Source organism: Megalops cyprinoides, chromosome 5, assembly GCF_013368585.1.
Source record: "Megalops cyprinoides isolate fMegCyp1 chromosome 5, fMegCyp1.pri, whole genome shotgun sequence".
In the NCBI taxonomy this organism is placed as follows: Eukaryota; Metazoa; Chordata; class Actinopteri; order Elopiformes; family Megalopidae; genus Megalops; species Megalops cyprinoides.
The window spans coordinates 32705913-32729000 of NC_050587.1; the positions used below are offsets into that span (position 1 = coordinate 32705913).

General features: G+C 43.6%; 2 protein-coding genes across 5 annotated transcripts in view; both read right to left on the bottom strand.

The window, feature by feature from the left end:
* LOC118778030 (iporin) overlaps positions 1-13917 on the bottom strand; it is a 42649-nt gene extending 28732 nt beyond the window's left edge. For both annotated transcript variants that reach the window (XM_036529343.1, XM_036529339.1), the window contains exon 1: positions 13802-13917. The gene's annotated coding sequence lies outside the window, so the exon portion shown is untranslated. The remainder of the gene's footprint in view (positions 1-13801) is intronic.
* Positions 13918-14357: 440 nt separating this feature from the next.
* atp8b5b (ATPase phospholipid transporting 8B5b) overlaps positions 14358-23088 on the bottom strand; it is a 36790-nt gene continuing 28059 nt past the window's right edge. For all 3 annotated transcript variants that reach the window (XM_036529929.1, XM_036529928.1, XM_036529930.1), the window contains 11 exons: positions 22880-23044; positions 22555-22666; positions 21707-21812; positions 21444-21585; positions 21020-21203; positions 19505-19728; positions 18835-18918; positions 18360-18605; positions 17838-17976; positions 17340-17470; positions 14358-16438 (listed from right to left, as the gene is read on the bottom strand). In XM_036529929.1, coding sequence (XP_036385822.1) covers positions 16160-16438; positions 17340-17470; positions 17838-17976; positions 18360-18605; positions 18835-18918; positions 19505-19728; positions 21020-21203; positions 21444-21585; positions 21707-21812; positions 22555-22666; positions 22880-23044 — 1812 coding nt within the window. In that variant the 3' untranslated portion in view covers positions 14358-16159. The remainder of the gene's footprint in view (positions 16439-17339; positions 17471-17837; positions 17977-18359; positions 18606-18834; positions 18919-19504; positions 19729-21019; positions 21204-21443; positions 21586-21706; positions 21813-22554; positions 22667-22879; positions 23045-23088) is intronic.

Consider the following 23088-nt stretch of genomic DNA (forward strand, 5'->3'; position numbering starts at 1 on the left):
ATCATAGCATGGTCTATATTGTGCTACACTCTTGAGGCCTGTGTAATGTGACAGGCATCATGTAATGAAGAACATGCTGGTCCACGCCCCCAGCCAGCTCTCTGTCACAAAATCTACCAGCAGCAGTCTCATGGCAGTACTGTGGTCTAAGCGTTAAAAAGCAACTCCATAGTGTCTTACTCTGTTCAGCCATGAACTTAATGTTCTCATAATCATTGATCATAAAAACATTATTGGAGTATTAAAATGCCACAACTGAATGTATGTCTCCTTCAAAGAAAGGCTCCACCCTGCCTACCTGTCTAAAAACCTGTTAAACTGGTGGGATGGGGAGGACTTGGCAGAGGCTTGGGCGATTCTGATGAACATTTGAAATGCCAGTGGTAGCTTGTTCTTTTGATACCAATTTGAACATAAGTGTACGCCCTATGCATCTTAATATGCACCTGTCCTGATTCAGCCATTTCAGAAAGCACAGCCAACACCCATGGTGTTTTTTTCAACTAAAGAAATCTATGGTGCCATAATGTCTCCAAAGGATGTTGATCCTCTCCCCATATTGCCACGAATTGAGCCTAATTTTCCCACAGATGCAATGTTATATGTTTTTTCTACATTTGTATACAGCATGTATATTATGTATGCAGTATAAATATTCAGCATTCTGACAAACACTCCGCAGTGGTTTGAGAATGACAGGACACAGAAAGGTAAGACGCAAATCGCAGTCTCTCAGTTGCTCCAGTGAGACAGCAAACATACACCTAAAGGAAAAAAAGAGCAGATCTCCTACAGCTCCCCCTAACAGGGTCAGTGCACAAAATCAGCAAACCAAAATAAGACAGACAACGCAAACTCAAAGGGAAAAAAAAAATACTCTTTTGACTTTTTTTAATGTCGCTTTGGTTCCTTATTTCTCTTCAGCCTCTCTAGCTATAGACATACTAATGCTTGAGTTACAAGCTGTGGATATTTGAGTAGTTTTTCATGCATTCAAAATTAATGACCCCCTGTCACATAATGTTCAACATCCAGTATGAGAGTGACACTTTGACACTGGATGGAATGGAATGAGGTTCCGGAAGCCATAACACAGGAACAATCACAAAGAAATCACACGGACGAGCTCATCTTCTGAGGTCAGACACGATAAGCTTCTTCAATATTTCCCTTTAAAACTCCTAAGAATGAATTTAGAGTCAAAGCTAAAGTCTGATCACACGAACAAAATGCAATAACAGCAAAAACAACAAGGCTGGGCATTAAATATGTCACAACAAAGCCCACTAAAACTGCTTCACAACAACCCTGGCCATCTGCGACAACCCGGGGCCATTCCCACCCCCAACAAAAGATCCAAGATCAGCTAACCTAACACTAATCCTAGCCACAACAAAATTCAGAGAGAAAAAACTTATCTTGGATTAGTGCTTTGGGGCAGCACACATCCACATTTCTGTGATGTCATGACTGCTTCCTCTGGCCAGCAGTGTCGAAATCAGGTAAGTAAGTAAATGAATAAATAAATAAATATCTTTCATATTTCAACATCATAACTTTTTTGTGAGGGTCTTTTGTGAGGATCTGAGCAGGTCATCTCTATGAGAAAACCTGTTAATCCTTGTCCAGTGAAGAGGAACTGGAAAGCCTAATGGCTAATCTGGTCACTTGCCAAAATGCGATTCTTCTGGTCTTTTTTTTTTTTTTTTGGTGGGGGGTGGGGGAATAGTAGTGGAAGAATTTACATTTTCCCCTTTGGCCCTAGAGACAGGGTGCGCCCATCTCCCATTAAGACCCAATCAGCATCTGGCCATATAATCTGCAAATAATCTCACCAACATCTGCTGCCATTGGAGAAGCTTGGAAAATCCAGCCGGCCCCCCTCGCCATCTTGAGCCCCCCCTCCTCTTCTTCTGTTTGGGACAAACAGCACATGGTTGCCAGGTCCGTGCGAGTTTCTTTCATTCGTCGCAATGAAATCACCCTTTTCCATGTTGTCATCATTAGCTCACTCGTGGCGGAGGAACACAAGGACAAATCACAAGATTACTGATGAGTGAGGATGCCAGTTCCTGCCTCTGTTGCCTGTACACTGAAGAAATGGAGAAATCACGCTGTGGCTCAGAAAGACGTTTTTCAGTTACTGTTGCAATACCAGGAATCAGCTCATACTTGTAAGTGAGCAGGAACACAAGAAGGGGACAAGGACCCCTGATCTTTGGCTCATTATGAGAGTGACTGTACATCATAATTACCACTCTGTCTCCGCGAGTACCGCGATTCAAAATCAAAATGCATTTATGCGTGAAATTGTTTTACGAAGAGCCACAATATACACCACAGACAATTCCTTTGCATGTACAACTTAATGGGCAGTAAAGGTTTTTGAATCTAATTAGGTTGTTTAGAATCAATCTGAACATCTCTGAGAGGGATTCTGTCCCAAAGGAGTGCTGCAGCATGATATCACTGGAGAGGAAGGATTTAAAAACTGAGCCAACAGGCTGCAGTTTGTCACAGATGACTAATTAATGCCTTCCAAATTTAATAAGGCTTTCATTTCCATAGCAGCACCACCACATTGCTACACTGTAGATAAAGTCAGCTGATCCATGTTACTCTGTTTATGATAATAGAGAGGAAAAAAGCTGTATTCCAACATGACCATATCAGGCCATTCTCCTATTCCCTGCCCATTTCCTTGCTACAGGGAATAATAATGAAACACTCTAGGCCCAGGGTGTTTATTCTGTGGGCTAATTTGTTCAGCAAGCAGAGCACAGTCCTGCAGCACACACAGACGACAACCTTGCTATTATTTCTTTGGGAAAATAAATATGCATGGTGAGTTTTCCATTACTGTACATTATTATGATGGAACCGGGTTTAATAAAGCTACATTAGATGGTTCGGACTGTTGGTGTCATGGGGTAAGCTAAATCGAGAAACAGAATAGTCATCACACAAACAGGCAAATGGGTTTTTCATTAGAATGAAGCCCAGTGAAATTGAATAAACTATGCCGTGATATAGAAATGAGGGTAAAAACTTCACAATTTTTTTTCCTACGGATCATTAACCTCAAATCTCAGCTCTTTACCCTCATTTAGAGGAGGGTGAGACATGCTGGGAAGGGAGCCAGGTAAAGAGACTGACGCAAAAGAGGAGGGGAAAATGATTGTGTCTGCATGTGCACGTGTGTGTGTGTATCAGTGTGTTCGTTTCACTCCATGTTTGTGCATGCACGTGTGCGTGCATACGTCTTTTTGTTCCTGGAACAAGTGAGCATGGGTTTTCTCACCATCTGTCCTTGAAGCAGACACCCAGAACGTCTGACCATGGCTCAGGAAGAAAGAAGACATGAATGATCCCTCTAATGAAACAGATTCCTGAAAGGCCCCTGAGTGAGTCTGGCACATCGGCTGGTCTGAGAGGCATCGTGCAGTGGTGCAGGCTGGCTAATCCAGTCATTGCAAAGAAGAGGATACACATATTCCCTAACAAAATCTCTTAATGATCACGGCAGGCTATCTTGACTTACACTGTGTCTATGAGAGACGGTTGGGAGGACGATGTGTCACACACGTCACGCACGATGTACCACAGCCAAATCTTAAATCCACTCTGGTTTCCAAGGCTAAAGTGCTCCAAGGCTCTCAAACTCATAAATGTATGGAAAATCTCTCATAATTACTGCAGCGCTATTACTGGACTGCTATGAAAAGAGAAACACTGAGAAGCAGTGCTTAGAACACCCATGCACAGGTCAAAGGTCTTGCTTCAGCCTGTACCAGGAAAACGCAAGAGGAAGGACCCTGGGGCGTTAACGGAATATAAAGTTAGCCCACACAATTCTGCTGGCACCGACGACTGCCAACACCAGCACTTAGTAAAGGGCTTTACTTGTCTGAGTTCAGATATAGACAGACTGAGTGGGCTTTCCACTGTCATGGCTCAGGTGACACGCTGACATTCGGCAGGGAGACTGGAGCACTGCCACCACCTGAGGCTGCAACTGGCCTATCTATCTGTCATTCGCAAATGGACTCCTGAACATGAACGGGAGTCGCGCACCATAATAAGCTCTTCACGTTTATTATTGGTTATGATTTACTGCATCGGGGTGAACCCGCAGAGCTCAACAGTGGACTACAGAGGCAGGTCTGTGAACCTGTCAACAGGTTTGGCACTAGACAACGCAGCATGCAATGGGTCTTGCTGCTCTGGGCCACTGCAGGTTGTCGCAGGTATCGGAAAAATAGAAGCCTTGAAGGGCAGGCAAACCAAATAACCAAATTCTCAGTATTTTTACGTGATAAATGTGTGATAAAATATTCCTCGTTTTCAAATTCGAAACTTTTTTTGGTTACTATGCACAACTGCTCTCAAATGGATATGATATAGAATGTTGTGAATGAGCCCAAATTCTGTCTCACGTTTTTGTTTCAAAACATTGTGCATTAGTTTTGCTTCCTCTGAAAGTTAAAGATACTCTTTAATGTGCCGCTAATTGTTAAGCACCAGCAATAAAACACAAAAATAAATAAAGAGTGGTGAGCCAATGACATAACTAAGCTCAAAATTTAATCACTCCCTCCCTTCTAGGAACAGTTTAGGTTCCTCTCAAATTAATAGTGAGTGGAGCAATTACTTCAGTAATGAGCCAAAAGGAACTTTTTAAAACTTTTAAAAAATTATATTAAAAAAATCACACATCAGGAAAACTAAACACCCTCTTTTCCATATATACTGAAAAAACACTGCATCCAACACATTTTCACTTTCAGTGTACAAATAAAGCTGATGTAAAAAGGACCAAGTCCACCTGCAACTCCCACACTATTTCAAGGTAACATGGACCTTTGTCTGAGAGTAAAGCACTCTAGTTGTTTCCTGTACTAATGTGTACTGTTGCAGCAATGTGTGCTACAGCAGGAGTCTAGTCTGGACAGTGGAGTAAAATGTGCATGAATGTTCACACAAATATTAAACCTTTTCAAAAATTACAACCAAAGCAATAAAGAAAACAGGCTTGTCAATGAGGGGTCAACCTGCTGGAAAAAAAAGATGCCACTCACATGCCACAATGGCAAACAGACATTCATGGAATGAGAGCTATACAGCTGAGACTGAGGGAACCCCTAAAACAAAGCAACCTGCCAACGGCACTGCTCTACTGTCAGCAGAATAAATCTTAAAGGATTAATGGAATTTTCAGATTATGTAATTTACAATCAGTCAACAATTACTTCTTTTAAGTGTTAAAAATAGAATGTTCTTCAGTTGTAAGTAATGACTGATAATACCTAATACCTCCAAAATGAAACCCCTGACAGTCAGTATTACCCAATTCTGTTACGTAAGAGGCAAAGACAGACGTCCACAACAGACCGGAAGGAGAGCATCTTTCAGCCCAGCTGGGGCTACATATACATATATGCTGTTTTACTAAAAGGCCTGTGTAAACAGCTAAAATTCTTCTGTGACTGAAAGCCGTAAAATCAGCAGGCTTTTAGATCCATTTCTTTAACCACTTCCAGTAATTGGTTCAGCAATTTGGTTCAGTTTTATTACAAATCCATACCACAGCCTGAGAGCCCATGAAAGGCTTAAATAGTTATTAATCCACAAAATGTTTCAGGTTAAATTACCTCTGCTTAGCATTTCTCTAAGTTCAAACAAAAAAATCAATATGTTTAACAGTGCTCGTGTAACCATGGGTCAATCAAGGTTATCCCTTGATCAGTTTTAATCAGGCAGAGGTCTTTCCCCCAGGTCTTACCCCCATCCCTCTGTGCTAATCTCATTCCCGACACATATATAATTTCATTTGAGTCAAAGTCACATTGCCCAGGTTCCCAAGTGGCTCAGTGGTGAAGGCACTCACACCGAGTGCAAGCTGAGCTCTACAGCCCAGGTTCGATCCCAGTCATGACATCAGCTGACAATTACTAGGAGCCCAGCGCAGCAATTGGTTTCACTCTCCCGAGAAGAGGGGTGGGTACGTCAGCAGGGGTTGCTTGCATTTCCGCTCTCAATCAGTTTGACTCATCAGGCCCCTGCAAGTTTCTCAGATAATGTCAGTGAAGCCGTGCCCATCCTCCAATCTGCGCTTAGGGTACTGCAGCATAATGGGTGACTTACATTGTGAAAAACAGTCGCATTGGGACTAAGTGTATTCACTGCACCCCATGCTCCTGAATGAGTCCAGCGAATGTTACGGTCAAAGACGACAATGTTCAATAGCCAATACCAAGAGACTTACTGTTTAGGATCCACAAACAGCATAAACCAGAACACTCCCACATGACGATCCCCTCAGCTTCAAAAGCTACTGACAAGCCATTAGAGCTACTAACCAATAAAAGGACAAGAAGAATCGCCACACCTCCCGATCGTCCATTTAGGTAACACCATAACACAGCACGTAGGACTGCTACTGAACGCACATGAAGCCAGGGTCCTATTCTTAGAGCCACTATAAAAAAAACATGATCCACACTCCAGAGAAGTGGCAGCAATAAATAAAACATAGCTAACATGAAAAAGTAAAAGCCGTCCAATAAAATGTATGACTGAGATCACATTGTCATCCCTGATGTTTAAGCCAAAATGTCATACTATTTACATTTGTTACATAAGGTAAGCACACCGAAAAGCTTCTGTGTTTTAAACACTAAGAGCACAAGCTAATCTGAAATCCTTTCATTGGTTCGAAACATAATTTAATAATTTTCCATACACAGGTTTGTTACAATGTTCATGCGTTGTTCCACTAGGTTATTTTAAGAAATGACAGAACTGACGAAAACAATTAAAAAGTATCTAAACGTAACGAGATAATAAATGAATAAATAAAATGTAAAAATCTGACAGTAAGGTAAAAAAAAAACACCAAATAAACCATCAAAAATGTATGAAAATGAATTTCATACAGCCTTAAGAAGATAAAGTAGAAAAAAAAAACAGTCCAGGCCTAGACACATATCTGAACACAAAGCCTAAACAACATCGTACTACACCATAAATTCCACTCAGCTTGCAGATCTGCAGAACAAAAAATTAGGTCCCAAGGCAATTTCCTCACAGATCTGCGCGGTGAGAGGGCCTACCACAAGCTGGTCTTTCTGCCTGGACAAGAGCTCAAAAAGAAGGAGGATATGTCGGTCAACAGAACGCCTGAATGTAACCCTTGTGCTAAATGGAAGGGACTAGGAAAATATGACGAAATAATGGCCACCTGGGAAGGTGGGCTGAACATGTTGCACTGTGACGCTGGTTTAGCTTTCCCCCATGTCTCATTGTTTTAACAGTGAGTACCTTTGACTTTGTGAATTCAGTGTGAAGATGCACATCTACGATTCAATACAGGGTAAAATGCCTGCAAACTGTGAATCTTTCAGTTACAATTCATCTGATACAATGTGATTTGACAAACATACTACAGCACCAAAAGTGCAGTTAATCTGCTAAACCTTGCCATCCTAAATTACAGCCTAATCAACAAATTCAACATGAGTGATATCATCATCTGTTTAAATGACACCACTTATGTGCTAAGCAGATGCCCTTATCCAGGCTAACTTACATTGCTTCATATTATCCATTGGCTATTTACCAAAACAGTTCAGGTTACTTTGTTCAAGGGCATTACCACCCTCCCACCCGCATTCAAACCTTTGACCTTCTGGTAAAAAGCACAATGGTCTAGCAGCCACCTACTTTAACAAAGAAAAAGTCAGCTGTGTGCTGTATGAATCAATCAGAAAGGTGCTCTTCAGAAAATGGAGGTTATTTAAAGAGAGGTTGGTTGCCATAGTCTTTTGCCCTGAGGTAATAACAGCTTTTTAACTCAACCATTAAAAGTGCCTTACATCTTTTTGGATGTCTTTGCCCTTTTTATAGCAAGGCTAACACAACTTAAATAACCTCTCTACTTAAAATTTCAAACAGCCACCTACTTCAGTTGAAATAAATGCTCATTGACGAAGCACTTAAACTACCTACTTTTCTATAAGGTAAAAGCACACAAAATGGTATCTTGCACTTGAGTCAACATTACATCAACACTAATTAAATTCTTATCAGTATTACAACATTTTCAGAGTCCTACCTTGAAAATTCAGATACATGACACTTATATCGCTCAACAGCAAAAACCCCTGTTAATTGCCACTGAAAACGAAGCCGGTGATTGAACAGTGTCCATGATGTGAATCGCAGGTGAAACTGATCATTAGATGAAAGGCAACTGTTAAACATGCTGGAATCGATGGCTATACAAAGGCCCAAAGTCACAACCACCTTCACAGTTACATCTCCTCAGACTAGGAGGCATTTCACATTCACACAGCCCTACCCAAGTACCTGCTCCTTACAATTCTTAGGAGGTATAAGCTTTGTTTTTCCTCTTAGAATAAAAAGTAGAATTTTTTTTCTGTAGGCTGCTTCACAAAGATTTATTTTTTTCAGATGCACAGAACTCATGTCGGATTAGGCCATAATTCTTCCATCTGGTGTGGGCAAGAGCAAGCAGCCCCAGGCTCCGTCTGAGCACCACGAGACAGGGGCAGCCAGGGAAATACACCCACCACGAGCAGAGGGGAATCTATGGAACGGGAACAAGGCCGAGAAGGACTGCCCCAGCAACCCACAGAGACCCATGGGGCAACACAGCAGACAGCCAATCAGCGCCAGCCCCGACAAGGAAAGGAAATGCAATTTTTCCCTGCATCAGAAGCACACAAATGCTTGAGGGAAAGAAGTGAGGAGGGGAGTGCATGAGAGAAGAGGATGAAAGAGAGAGTGGGGGGGGGGGCAAAGAAATCATGATATTTTATATGAGAGCTCAGCATAATTCAGCACCATATTTCAGCACTCTCTGATGTGTGCTGGTCCACCAACCTTCCCTGGGACCTTGCCAGAGGCTTTTCCTCATTTGGCTTGCCACGTGCTAAGAAAGTGCCACCATTTTCCAGTCAAGAGATGGTCCCGCCTCAAACATGTCCGACACTGCCCAGGGTGCACTGACCCTCATTTCAACTGGCTTCAGCTACCCAAATCGAACCCCTAACTTTTGGTATTTTTTTGGTATTTTAGCCAAAAAGGAGGTGAGACTGAATTAAGTGTTTTACTAAGCAAAAGACAAATCTAGTGGTTAAATGCAGGGTTAGCCTAACTCATCTGTATGTGTGTGTGTGTGTGTGTGTGTGTGTGTGTGTGTGTGAGAGAGTGAGTGTGAGCACAAAAGTCCTACTTAGCACTAAAATGTATTAAAAAGAAGACTCTAATCAGGTTTAATCAGGTATGTGTATAAGGTCTCAAGAGTAGTTCATATGAAGTTCACCAGTTTATTCCTGGGATGAACCTTTTAAGACATGGAAAAACACAGCAACCACAAATGTCTACAGACAGCTCATCTGAAAGCTTTTAAGGAACAGCCAAAAAATGCAACCTCAATTGAAAGGACTCAAGGAGGCATCTGAAGTGTTTCCAAATGCATTCCTCCTTCCTGTCCTGACCTCCCATCTGGTCATAAAGGGAATGCACTTCTCACAGCACAAGAGGAAGAACACTACCAGTCTGTTTTCAGGCTGGGTTATGTGAGAGCTTACAAACCAGATTTAACTGAAGCATGTTACTCCACCAACAGCTGCACCAATGCTTAACAGAGAAGGGATGCCTGCAAATGCATTCCCAAACATACACACACACACACACACACACACACACACACACACACACACACACACACACACACATACATACACACACACACACACACACACACACACACACACACACACACACACACACTACTGACATGCCACAATGCACATCCCAGCAACTTCTGTTCCAATAACCCAGACAGTGACAGGCACTCCAGAAAGATGATACAGGCCTTGTACCACTCCTTATTTTTGACAAAGGGGTCCTCATTTGAAGCCCAGATGGGCAGCAGTTAACCATATTTTTTCAGCTGTCTTTGGCCACAAGGCTCTCAGGATTGGAAGCAAAGGTTAGGCAAACTCAAGTATGGCCGTGAGTAGCTGAGTGGTACTTAAGTTCTCAAGTGGCATGAAAAACATCTGATTCATAGCCCACCCAAAATCAGGAATGGGGACACATGTTTCAGTCTTAGCGCTTATGCTGTGCCCAGGCTGCTTCACATTATGCCCATAACTGTACTAAGAGTAGGTTCATCTTCACATGTCTTGTGTAATACCATTTCACCAGCAAGCTGGGAAGGGGAGCCATTCAATGCTTCTATTCATAACAGACACAATCTGCTATGTCCTTAAATTTGAGGAACATTTTTTTTTTTTTGCTTCCACCAGTTCTTGCAGAATAACATCTGTTTGTTGCAGTGACCACATAACTCACATTGTTGAGCAAGTACAGAAAAAAGTAATTCAGTTTACCTGGTGGCTGAAGGTTAAGGACAAAGTGTAGGGCTACACATAGACTTAAAGGAAATCTTGGATCAAGAAAGACACAGACACATCCTCATATGACATTCACAGCGTGCAGTACTAAATGGTAGCCACTGTTATCAGAGTATTAATGACTATGAGAATAATACACCAAGAATCTGAGGTGGCACAGACAAAGGCCATTACAACAGAGTGTAGGACCCTTTAAATCCATGGTTTCTAATTTCTGCTATTTATTCTCGCTGGTGACTGTGCCCTGCTGGGAGGAATTTATTAGCATGGGGGCAGTTGTTTAGGTGTGACATAGCATTGTCATGAAGGAATCTTCCTTATGACACACTTCCTACTACGTGTCATCCTGCCTATTGGACAAACTCCAAGTGGGGTACAACCCATTTGAGCTTGGTGAAAAGTCTACGGTGTGTGTGGTCCACTTTAAATAGCAGATAGCTCATCACTCCTCCATGTGACAGGAGACTGCGCAAGCATACCCAGACAGCCAGCTGAATGCATCTGAATGCATCAACTCCTGTGCAGCTGAGCTGGCTCCCGATTCTACTTTTAAGGCTAGGTCAATGCACTGGCGTCACCACTTAAAGGTGGAAAGTAACCAGCCCTCCTCAACAACGTCTGACTGAAGTCAGAGGGATAGCTGCATACAATGCAATGCTAGAGGAGTAGCCACGTTCAAAGGTTTTGTAGATGTGCATCTCTTGGGGGAAAAAAGCTGTTGTTTTAATTGCCCTTTTCAAGTGCAACTTGCATAACATGCATTATAAAAGTTATCCATTCAATCAGCTTCAGATTTACTATATTGATGCAATCTGAGTTGCATCTTTTTCCCACCTGGAAATCACCCCTGGAAATCACCCCCTAACATTAGCATCCTAGTTCTTTACCACTGTGCCACAGTGAGATGTCATACTGAAAGTCTTTGAAACTCACTTAAAAAAAAAAAAAACAGGGTTACCATGGTGACACAGCAAATTACTCTCAGGGTAAAAAGGCTCTCTGTCAGAGTAACTAAAACCCACCCTAATCCAGACAGGAGAGATAGCTGCCGAGGTTACTCAGCATTACAGCTAAACCCCCCCCCCCCCCCCCCCCCCTCCGCCCGGCTGATACAGTAAGCGTTTAATAGCATTTTGAATTGTGGACAAACCCAAGATGAGAATCTGATTTCCTCCTGTGACCCTGTGACATCAGAGCGTTCTTTCTCCGGTGCAACAGAATGTACAGACACACGTAGGCAAGTAAACAGAATCGTCTTGGGTGTGACATCCTTGTCAGTATCAAAAAAGACCAAGACCCTGATTCTGTGTAAGTGTGATGTGCTTTGTGCAGAGCTTTCAGTATTGATGACGTGACATCCTTCCAATTCTTACACTGTTTCAGCCTCAGCACCTGCAGAGCTACTAATGTTGCTTTAAATTCCTTGTCATGTTATGTCCACTCAGTAATTTACTGGTTAAGGCCAAAACTCTAGTGAGATTATACTGAATACCCCACAGCCTCCTCCACCACAATCATTGCCAAAATTGAACAGCCTACCCCTTGGAAAGGCATTCATCAATGTATAACAATAAATACTAATTCGACTTTGATCCACTTTCAGGGAGACTACTAAGCGATAGCCAGCTGTTGAGGAAAAGGGTCATGTGGAGAATTGATATTCAACTTCAGCAGGAGAAGGAAAATATAAAGACCGCGTAGTGGAACAACGGATTGTTAGAATAAGGCTATGTATACGCATGGATGCGCACTACGAGGTCCTGGGGATAGCCCGTTCATCCAGTCCAGGACTCCATGGGTCGATACAGCCATAAATATTATAATCTGAGTCTTTGGCCAAACAAGTGAAAATAATCTCAAACGATCACCCTGACAGACGTAGCCCTGCTGGAGTGAGGTAACCGCGGTGTTATTACGACTGACATCTGGCTCGACCGGAATAGGGGCACCGCATAGAGCAACTGGAAATCAAGGCTCCAGACTGTAAATATTACAGCTACATTTGTAGCGATGTTACGCTTTCTAATTCGCGTACGATGCCATACCAAGATACCAAACGTGCCGAGGTATATAACCATGAAATTCACATGACGTGATGATGAGGGGCACATCATGTGGCATTTCCGTCGGCGGAGTTGGCAGGCATCCTTCACCTATCCGACTGTCCGTCAAAGCGGCCCATGCTTTGAGCTCCAAACATGCGGCCGTTCTCACCTTCAAAAAGTCGCCACCAACAATAACGACCGAGCGCACCATAATTACACCATAGTTGTGAGCTGGCTACGTTTATTCGTTACGGGAGCTTTGGTGTCTGCAGGTTGTTTAGATCAATTGGCGTGAAATATTGGACGCATCATTCTATCAAGGTTCTTTAAGCGTGTGTTAGCCTGCGAGCTTGCTAACAGATGCAGCTAACAGAAAAACAGCATACATATAAATCAAAACCGATACAACAACTAGCGTGCCTAGCTAGATAGCGCATCATTCAGGGCCAAATCTCGAGGGACAGAGGAATGACGAATTTGCCACTCGTATATTATACGCCCTACTGAATTAACCACCATACCATTGCTGCGTTCCATTTTAATCAAATATGAACAACAGTGGTCGCAGCCCAGAAATACAGAGTAGCAGCATCACCTACATAGCCAGCTAGAATTCTCCCCAGCAACCCGCCAGCATCGCCCCCTAAGCAGTGTCAACCATGGAAATTTTAGGCTTGGTAGTTCGGCAGGGGTCCAGTATAAAACGACAAACACGCATTAGCTAGACAAAATAACAAAAAAACCCGCGTCACTCACAGAAAACAGCTCCAGTCGTTTAAAAATGAGGAATGGATTTTACTGCTAGACATTTTGCTTGCTCACTGTAAACGGGACATTGGAGGCTACCAAGCTACGTAGCTAGCCAGGAACGTAAAGCGAAATTAGCTATCTAGCTAACATACCAGACTCAGCGTTAGCAACGCCAGCCTTTGTGCCCGTGCCAGATGTGGATCTTTACCTATCAAGTTAGTGGATCAACGAACTGCATAAATGGTAGGCTATGCTTTGACAAATAGTGAAAATCTAACCGCGTATCTAAAACAATCTCAGAAAGGTCGCATGGGAGAATATCTGATGTAGCCTCGATAACCAGCTGGGTACATAATATTAAGGACTCCGGCGAACGGGTAGATTGCAGATATTGCGTTACATAGCTAATTACCGGAAATTAATGTAGTCTGTTTGTGTATATATTTCTAAATCATACACTGTAGCGACACTTGCAGATCTTTAAACGATACTATCTGGGTATGCAAAACGATGATATATGACATGATGAAAAGAACAAAAATACACAGAAATCTAACTTACATTTATCGTTGGTGATCAGTAGCATTTAGGGTGTCACATTCTCATTTCGGATATATCCCGTTGTGCCTCTGATGACAATAGCGACAGCGAATAATCCTCGATACTGCAGGTCACTATTCACGACGGGCAGTTACAAAGCAGCAAGACTGGGCTGGACCGGCAGGACTGCGTCACGACGTCTCCACCCCAAACACTGTAAAATGTGTGGCCCGTGTGGACGGGACTGATTCTGTGGAATACGTTTAATCATACCATTCAAAACATACCCATTTATATATTTTTCAGTATATTTTAGTAATCCAAATCACAGAATAGCAAAAACGTGCTCAATCAAAAAAAGCTATGTTTACAAAAAATATCAAGTATTTATTTGGCAGTTCGCTTATCAAAAAGTACAGTACATACAAATATCTTAATCAATTTGAGGATTTTAATCAGATATGTTCTGATGACAAGATTAGAGCACAAAAATAAGCCTGAAATATTCAATGGACAGACTACGTAATTTTTAGCAGCATATCAAAAGACGATGTTGAAGATGAATGATGTTGTGAAAAACCGCATGTTAAATAAAGCGATGATAAAGGGTTGTGCCAATAAAATGAGCAAATATGATATTCCAAATAAGTTCTTTTGACACATAATCATAATCATCCCAACAGATCAGATGCATGATTATATATGTACAAGGCTTTTAAGGACCTGATGGACTATGACACACATTTACAGTTTAGTTTCCCTCTTTGAAATTTCTGTTTTAGTGTAAACCCCTTCATGCGACATAATCTCTTACAACCTTGCAGAAGGGACAGGAAAATCATGTCACATGTTTTGCCTTCAGATGGGGCACGTGGAAAAATATCTGACCACAGTTTAAGCATGTTTAAAAATATTAAGTGCAAGACCATGTTATATAGTCAACATAAATGTAATTCGGCTGTAAGCATGAAGAATGGAAGCCGATACACATTTTTAAAACAGATTAACCTAGTTTCCCATGGCAACTGGGCTTGTTTGTAAAAACTCCGTCTACATTTCAAAGGAAACGAGTGCAAAGTATGTGTCTCAGTGCTCTACCTGAGGAATGTCCTATAATGTCCTTAACTTTAGTCAAGCACAATCATACTTCAGATTTAGGTTGCTGCTACTGCATGTTCACCACTGAAGGCAGAAAGAAGGTACATCCAAGGGACTTGTAAAAAGAAAACAGGAGCAGCTAATGCAGAAAACTAAATCTAATCTAATTTCTGACTGCCGAGCCACAAATCTAAGTGCTTATTCTAAGACAAAAGCAATGACAAATAAAGTTTGAAAGACAAACAAATCATATCTTGATCTTGATATCTTGATCCAATAAATTTTGTATTCTTTAGAGCCATTGTAAAAGACCCTCCCTGCCTTTGCTTTTACCCAAGTAAAATACACACACTTTACGTCATGGTACAGAACAGATGAACACAACTAGATCAACCTGAACTCTTGTGAGATGGAGCAATTTCAGATCATGCAGCACGCTTATTGGTCACTTCAATCCTCGTCAAACAATGAGGAATAAAAAAGTCCCAGGCAGTTCCAATATGAAGCAATACATTCAGTAGTGTTGACTGCAGCTGAGGTTTGCAGCCACTTCTCCTCTGTCTGGTCCCATCTATGTTGGTTAGCTGCTGTTGATTTAACAGATGTGAGACGCTGGTTAAGGAAAACAGGTCAACACGGCATTTCACCCTGATGTGGAGGTTAGGACACAGAGGAACCGCACATGGTGTGACCACGCCCACATGGGATACATTCTCCATTCATGGTGCAGTAGAAGAATTAGTGTTCTTGAATGTTTTTTTTCTCTTTTTTTTCTTAATGGTTTATCCCTCGTAGTGTGTTACTCAGTCAATATCTCGTGACTCTCTGTACATGATCATAGCTAAAAGACAACTTCAGAACAAATTTTGCTTTGATGCCTGACACTGAAGAAAAACACACAGTACAAAATCCTATTCATCATTCAGCATCCGTCATGTGACTTTACAACAAATCACAATCCATAAGATCCTGTCATTTCTACAGTGTTTCACTGAAAGAATCGTGAGGGCTGGATTTTGTTCTGTGCGTTTGGTTGGGATCACAGTCATTGGAACATCGGGATTAATCGTCCACAGGCAGAAAGGCACAGCGGCGATAAGGTGCTGTCGCACTCCTGCACCCACAGATGACACCGCAAACAAAGTGGTTCAAAACAGAGGGATGGACAGCTGAGGAGCACACCAGCAGGGGGTTGCCGCGGTGACGATGACAAAAACCCTGTGGCTCCCCCCCTTCCCAGGGTTCCGCCTGCATAAACATGTCTCAGCTCTGGTTCCGCCCTCAGGGCGCGGGGTGGTCGTCCCGTGAGTGGTCTCTGACGGGCCGGTACGTCTGGGGCGGGGCATCCCCCTGCGCTGCGCCCTGCTGGTGCCCCGCGGGGCTGAACATGGCCGAGCGGTTTATGGCAGGGCGTCGGAGGTACCGCCCGGAGGTCACCAGGTCGCCGTAGCCCTTGGCGTGCGAGAAGGCATAGCCAGACCGCCGGGAACTGGGGCGTCGCACGTGGGTGCGTCTGGGGGGAGCGGGCACGGCTTTGGCCTGTTTCATTTTGAACCTCACCTAGAGGGGAAAAGAGGAGGAGAGAGAAGAGATGAGGAGATGAGAGGAGAAGGGAGGAGGGGAGAGGAGGATAAATGTGTAAGAAGAGGAAAGATGACAGGATGGAGTACAGATTAAGTAAAGAGGGAGAAAAAGAGGTCCAAGAGAATGGGGCATCCAATAACCAAAACTACCACTTGAACAGCAATTTTAGGCTATCTTCTGAATGGTTTTTAATGCTTCTCTTTCCACACATTTCATTAGGACTTTACCAAACTAGACAACATAGTGCCTGAGAGAGCCATTCCAACCAGGGTGATCAGACAACATAGCTCCCCTTATCATTCTACCAGACCAATTGTGTCCCCGCTCCACTTTTCAACCCTTTAGATGGGCTAATAATACTTACGGCTGATTTGACTCAGTTTGTCATGACTGTGAGCGCATCCTACAGAAATAGCAGCGACTGTGTGACTAACTGCATGTCCTGTCACCAGCCAGGTCCTGTATTATTTAGTACCCAGACACTGACACCAAGTCCACTCCGGGTGTGTAAGGCCCTCTATCTGGCTATCCCCTGGCAACACCTCGTTCAAGCCACCTCTGTACCGTAGTGTTCACAACCTTTTTGTTCTCTGGAAACTAAGGGTCAAGAAAACAAATCCTTCTAATTTCATCCCTCCTTCCCTCCCTCCTCTTCTTAAAGTAGGACAGATTTTTTAAAAGACAATTAAGTTTGGTCAAATATTTCTTTCTCCAACAGAACAGAAAAGGTTAGGAAAATGGTTCCCTCTCCCCTTTTCCTCCCCTCCCTCTCTCTCTGTATCTGCCTCTCTCTGTCTCATCTTTCACCCTGTTTAGTATGATAGCATGAGGTCACCCCTCCCTCCTAGCCCTGTGCGCATGTTTGTGTGTCTCCCACCTTGTCGTTGATGGTGGGCCACAGCTGGATGAGCAGGAAGCGGTAGGCCACGACGGGCAGCACGCACAGGATGGAGGTCAGTAGGATTGTCAGCCACACGTTGGGCTGGTTCAGGGAGTTTCTGGCCGTGCCTGGTACACACACACACACACACACAGACACACAGACACACACACAGACACAGACACACACACACACACACACACACACACACACACACACACACACACACACAGATACAGACACAGACACAGACACACGTACACAAGCCATCAAGAATTCAGCATAGCTTTCACACCATCTAAGATGACAGTGATGCGTGTCTCATGAGCATTACAAATCCTACTGTGTGAGCCAAAAAGGCAATCCACCAAAGGCCGCACCCCACTGCCTCTGAGGCTGAGGTAATGGCAGGCATCAAACAGCACAGCAGAAAGTGCATTTTGCCTGGCTCCGGGGGTGTGCCAATGAACATAATGAGAGGGTGACGTCGCTCACCGATGAAGGGGAAGGATGCGGTGAAGATGAGGTACATGCCGTTGCTGTACATGGTGAAGGTGATGGCGAAGTACACAGACAAGCTGCCCCACAGAAAGAACTGGTTCACCGCCGTCCAATAGGCCGTGTCCAGCCCCAGCTGACCACACCCACAGGACAAGACAAGGACAAATGGCGTTCAGTCTTTGTCAAGGGGATCATTTCCACACACGTGTGGACTGAATAATGAAGGAGAGTAAGGTCTGCGAGGCTACATTCAGTTAACAAAGTGCCACAAAATGTGTGTCAGTGGAACTGATGGGAAATTAAGTCTACAGCTCATCAGCATATTGCAGAGCTCAAAGCTCATGGACTACATCCCCCATAATCCACTTTGTGAGATATTTTGTGATGCCCCACCTATTGAATGCAGTCTAAGCATGGACATGAACTGAGCCTGTGGTACACTGCGAGTCAGACACAGATGCATATGGGCAGATGATTGGCTGTTGATATGTGGGGGGGGGGGGGTTTGAATCTCACCTGGATGCAGACTGCAATGAGTAGGCAGGTCTGGGCCAGCAGTGCAAAGGACTGGTAGTCGGCGATGTCCCTGCCGTCGTCCCGCACTGTGTCGTGCATGGCGGCGTAGGGGATGAAGAAGAGCACCAGCGAGCTGTAGCAGCTGTGCAGGAGGCACTTGACGAAGGCCGTCTTGCTGAAGTACATGTTGAGCTGGCCGGGGACGTAGAGCTGGGGGTACTGGAAGCTCCAAGTGTCGGTCACATCCTGCGGACACACGCAGACAAACACACACAAACACACACACACACACACACACACAAACACACACACACGCAGACAAACACACACAAACACACACACACACACACACACAGACAAAAACACACACACACACACACACACACAAAAACACACACACACACAAAATCATCTCTGAGAGCATAGGATCATAAAAGTGTTGCATAGAATGGCCGCATCTTCTCAGCAGACTGACCTGGTCAAACAGACTCATGCCCAGCACTGGGAGAGCAGTGTACACCAGGTTGTACAGGGTGATGAACCATTCGTCATACACGGTCTGGGAGAAAGAAGTGAGCACACAGAACATACACACACTGTGATGGGCATGGGGTTCAAAGGCAAGGAGCCCAGAAATGCTGACAAATGCCTCATATTTTTAATTCATAAAGCAGTACTGTCATCTAAAATGTAGGACCTGTGTTTTCTTTTTTCCAGGAAGAAAACATCAGTAACTCAGCAAAACTTAAAATAGTTGTCTGGTGTTATTTTTTCCATTTCAAATGGGCATACAGAAGAAGTGATATATTTCCACTGAAAGCTTCCTGTTTTTTCTTCAAAATGTGGTGTTTCTGTGATTATACTGTATATATTTAAGATTATATTCATATTGTACAAGTACTGCCTTAAGAACAATTAAAAATGAAGCTGGAAGTTCATTTCTAACATGAAAAAACAGGTCTGCTGTAGCATCTCTTTAGATGACTCATATAATTTGATTCAATAACACTGTAAATCAATGACAATGAACATTGTGCTTTGAGACTAGTTTGGACAAGAGCTTTTTTTTTTTTACACTGGAACTGAAGGGCCAGAACTCACTCTCTTTTTCTCTCTCTCTCCCCCAACACCCCCCACCTTCTTACCTGCGCCGAGAATCCACAGAAGAAGGCGTACCAGAAGTGAACGAACGTGAAGGTGAAGTTCTTGTAGAAGAAGTAGCGCAGGAACTTGCACATGCGCAGGTAGGACCAGCGGCCGTGCACCAGCAGGAGGCGCTGCAGGTAGCGGAACTGGGCGAAGGAGAAGTCGCTGGACAGCACCGCCTGCATGCCCTCCTGCCCGCTGATGCCAACGCCAATGTGAGCCGCTGTGGAACAGGGGGGATGGAGAGAGAACATAAGGGGGGCAGCAGATCACAAACAATGGAGCAGGTTTCAGTGACAGGAGGGGAAGGAGGAAAGGGGGGGGGGGCTGTCAAAGAGATGGAAGCTAACATCCCTGCTCTTCCAGTAACATGTGGTCCTTCTATAACCATAACTGTGTTTGTCTTCCTTGGATCAGAGGGAAGACTGCCCCCTACTGGCTGACCAGCATCACTACTGGCAGCAACTGGCTTTTCCCAAGAGGTTTCCCATCTAAGAACCAAGAAGGCACCCAGACCAACGTAATTTTGCAGTTGGTGTGGTTCAGGCCTCAGTATGAACTACAACATCTCCATCACACATACCAATGTCACTCCCCAATGCTTGGACAATAACACACAAGCTCCCTCTGCCAGAACCTCACTCTAAGGTCTCTCTGAAAAGAGATGCCCAATGCTGTCAGGAATATAACATGCTCGCAGTTTACAGGTGTTGCTTCAGTGCCCTTTCCGCAGAGATTCATTATTGATGTTTCAGCCATTAAGTGAGATGTCAGTCATCAAGGCCACAAAGGGAACGTTTGAGTCGCCCTCTTTATTTCCTTCTCAGAGCCACATGCGTAAACACAGCAGCTGAGCATTCTGTGAATAATTCAAGCCCGGAGGCCCATATTAACTGTTTGCATTAAATATTAAACAGGCAGCTCAATTAGCGCCCTCCAGACTGACAGACTTTGGGTTAAATAAGCAGCATCTGTAAAGCACAGCACCTGGGGTTGATCAGCTGTAGTGCTATTTCATGCAGGTCAGATTAAGTTATTATTTAAATGCATTGCAACATCAGCTGTTCCAGTGATTATTTGTTTAAGATCATCGTCTGTTTAAGATCATCTATTCTACCGTCAACCTGTATTACTTCAATAATTTGACATATGTGTGCAGGACATATGTGCTTGCGCTGTAAAGGCAAGGGAAAATATGTTGTGATGACAGTATGGTGGATTAGAAAGCCAGGTGGTGCAATGGTATTGTGTCATAACCAAGACAGATAAATAAAACACATTTACATTTGTCTGTATACGAGCAGTGACACTACATAATCAACACATTTTATTCCTAAAGGACTCAAATCAGATAAAATACAAAATGATGGCAAATCTGCATCTGTAGGTCAATAAACCAAACCAACAAACAGCTCTGTCATCGCAAAAACTAGCATACACAGAGCTATCCCAGTACCACTACTGAAAGTCACTGCAGCACAGTTCACCGAATCCCGCCTCCCCGGTGTTCTTACCTTTGATCATGCTGACATCATTGGCCCCGTCTCCGATGGCCAGGGTGACGGCATTCTTGTGTTTCTTGACCAGCTCCACCACCTGGGCCTTCTGCAGGGGCGTCACCCGGCAGCAGATAACCGTCTTGCACATACAGGCCGTCCTGAGCAGCTCCAGCTCCATGCTCTTGTCCAGGGCATAGGCCTGAAAACAGAGCAGGGACTCACTGAGCATGCATGGCAGTTAAACGTAGTGCCAATATCTGTAAACTGAATTTGACCATAACCATGAGACCTACACACTTGTGCCTGGAGTTATTTGACAGTTTATGCACACAGATGTAAATATTTTAGGCACACAAAAACACACACACACTTATATAGATAGATAGATAGATAGATAGATGAACAACTAAATGAACTACAAGGGAAACAGGTATTTTACCAAACTGTGTCCATTGATCACCAGTCCATATTCCCCATCCACAGTTTCCTCAGCAACCACCTTGGTCTTTTTCCCCAGCATGCTGCTCTTGACGAAAAGTGGCTCATCCTCTGTGTCTGGCTTCATTTTCAGTCTGGCATTTCTGATATAACGTACATGACATCATCACACATTGAGCAACCCTGCAAGCAGAGTTCTACAATGGCCTGATTTCACAGAGAAGAGGAAGTAAGGTGAGTGTTTTTTTTTCCTCTGTCTCTTACCGAAGTTCCTCCCTCACTTCCTCTGAGGAATTGCCCGCTACAATGAAAACTTCGTTCATTTCCTCTCGCAGCATGTTGCAGGAGTAGCCGATGTTTTCTGCCGTCTCTACATAAAACACACATGAATAAACAGAATGACAGAAGAGCATTTCCTTTCCAACCTCTGAAGATAAGCTCCATAAAAATGCCGGGTACATAATGTATATTACATGTTTTAACCTGTGCCAAGTCACATGACCAGAATTCACCTGATTACAAACTCCAGACTGATACATTACTAATGACAACTAAATAAACAACCACTTTGGCAGTATTGACTATGCAATGACAGCTGAACAGTTTCTCTTAGGTGGTTTTCAGCAATTTGGAAATAAATTAGCAACATGGAAATAAAGTGTGAAAGTGTGAAATGTGATCTCTATCCAATCAATCTATCTATTTCCAACCAATCTACAATCTGTATTACAGTACTCTTTGCATTTATCCCAGAGCATTTGAAAAAATGTCTTTGGTTTTTGGTTGCTATGACAGCATGTGATGCATATTAAGGAAGTGCAGACTATAGATGTCTCAGAGGCACAAAGACATACTGGGAACTGTTCTCAGAATCCCAAAGCTTCAGAAAATTATATTCTGTTTGAAAATGATTCACAGGACAGGTTGTTAGCTGGGCAGCATAAACCCCTTGTACGTCCAGCCAATCACATTCCCTTGGTTTTATGTCATCATGGAACCATGTGCCTTTTGATATCAACCCAAACACTGTATGGTTTACACGCAACGCATGATGCGTCATGTTATGTTATGTCATGAAGCCTGTTGTTGCTGTATGTTTTAGCTTCACCCACCCTGCTTGTCACCAGTCAGCACCCAGATCTTAATGTCAGCCTTCGCCAGCTGCTCGATGGTCTGCGGCACTCCGTCCTGCAGCTTGTCTTCAATGGCTGTGGCTCCTAAGAGCTGGAAACACAGACACACACACACACACACACACACACACACACACACACACACACACACACACAGCACAAGGTCAAAACAAACAGTTACCTGCCTTTCCTTTTCATGTCAAAATCAGATGCAAAATAAGATGCAATGTGTTTTCTGAAACATAAGAATGTATTTCTTTCAATGAATGGTCCAGAGTTAACGCATTAAACAGAGTGTCTGTACCAGCAAATCCTTCTCGATCTCTTCATACAGTTCATCCAGCATCTCCTCTCTGTCCTCCAGGGCAGTGCTCGCTTCGTGATGCCTCTGTTTCCACTCCTGGAAGTAGTCCTCATCCAGGTCCTTATATGCCAGGACCAGAGTCCTCAGCCCTTCCCCAGCAAACTCCTGACCCCCACACAGAACAGAAAGATGTCATACATAGATACAGC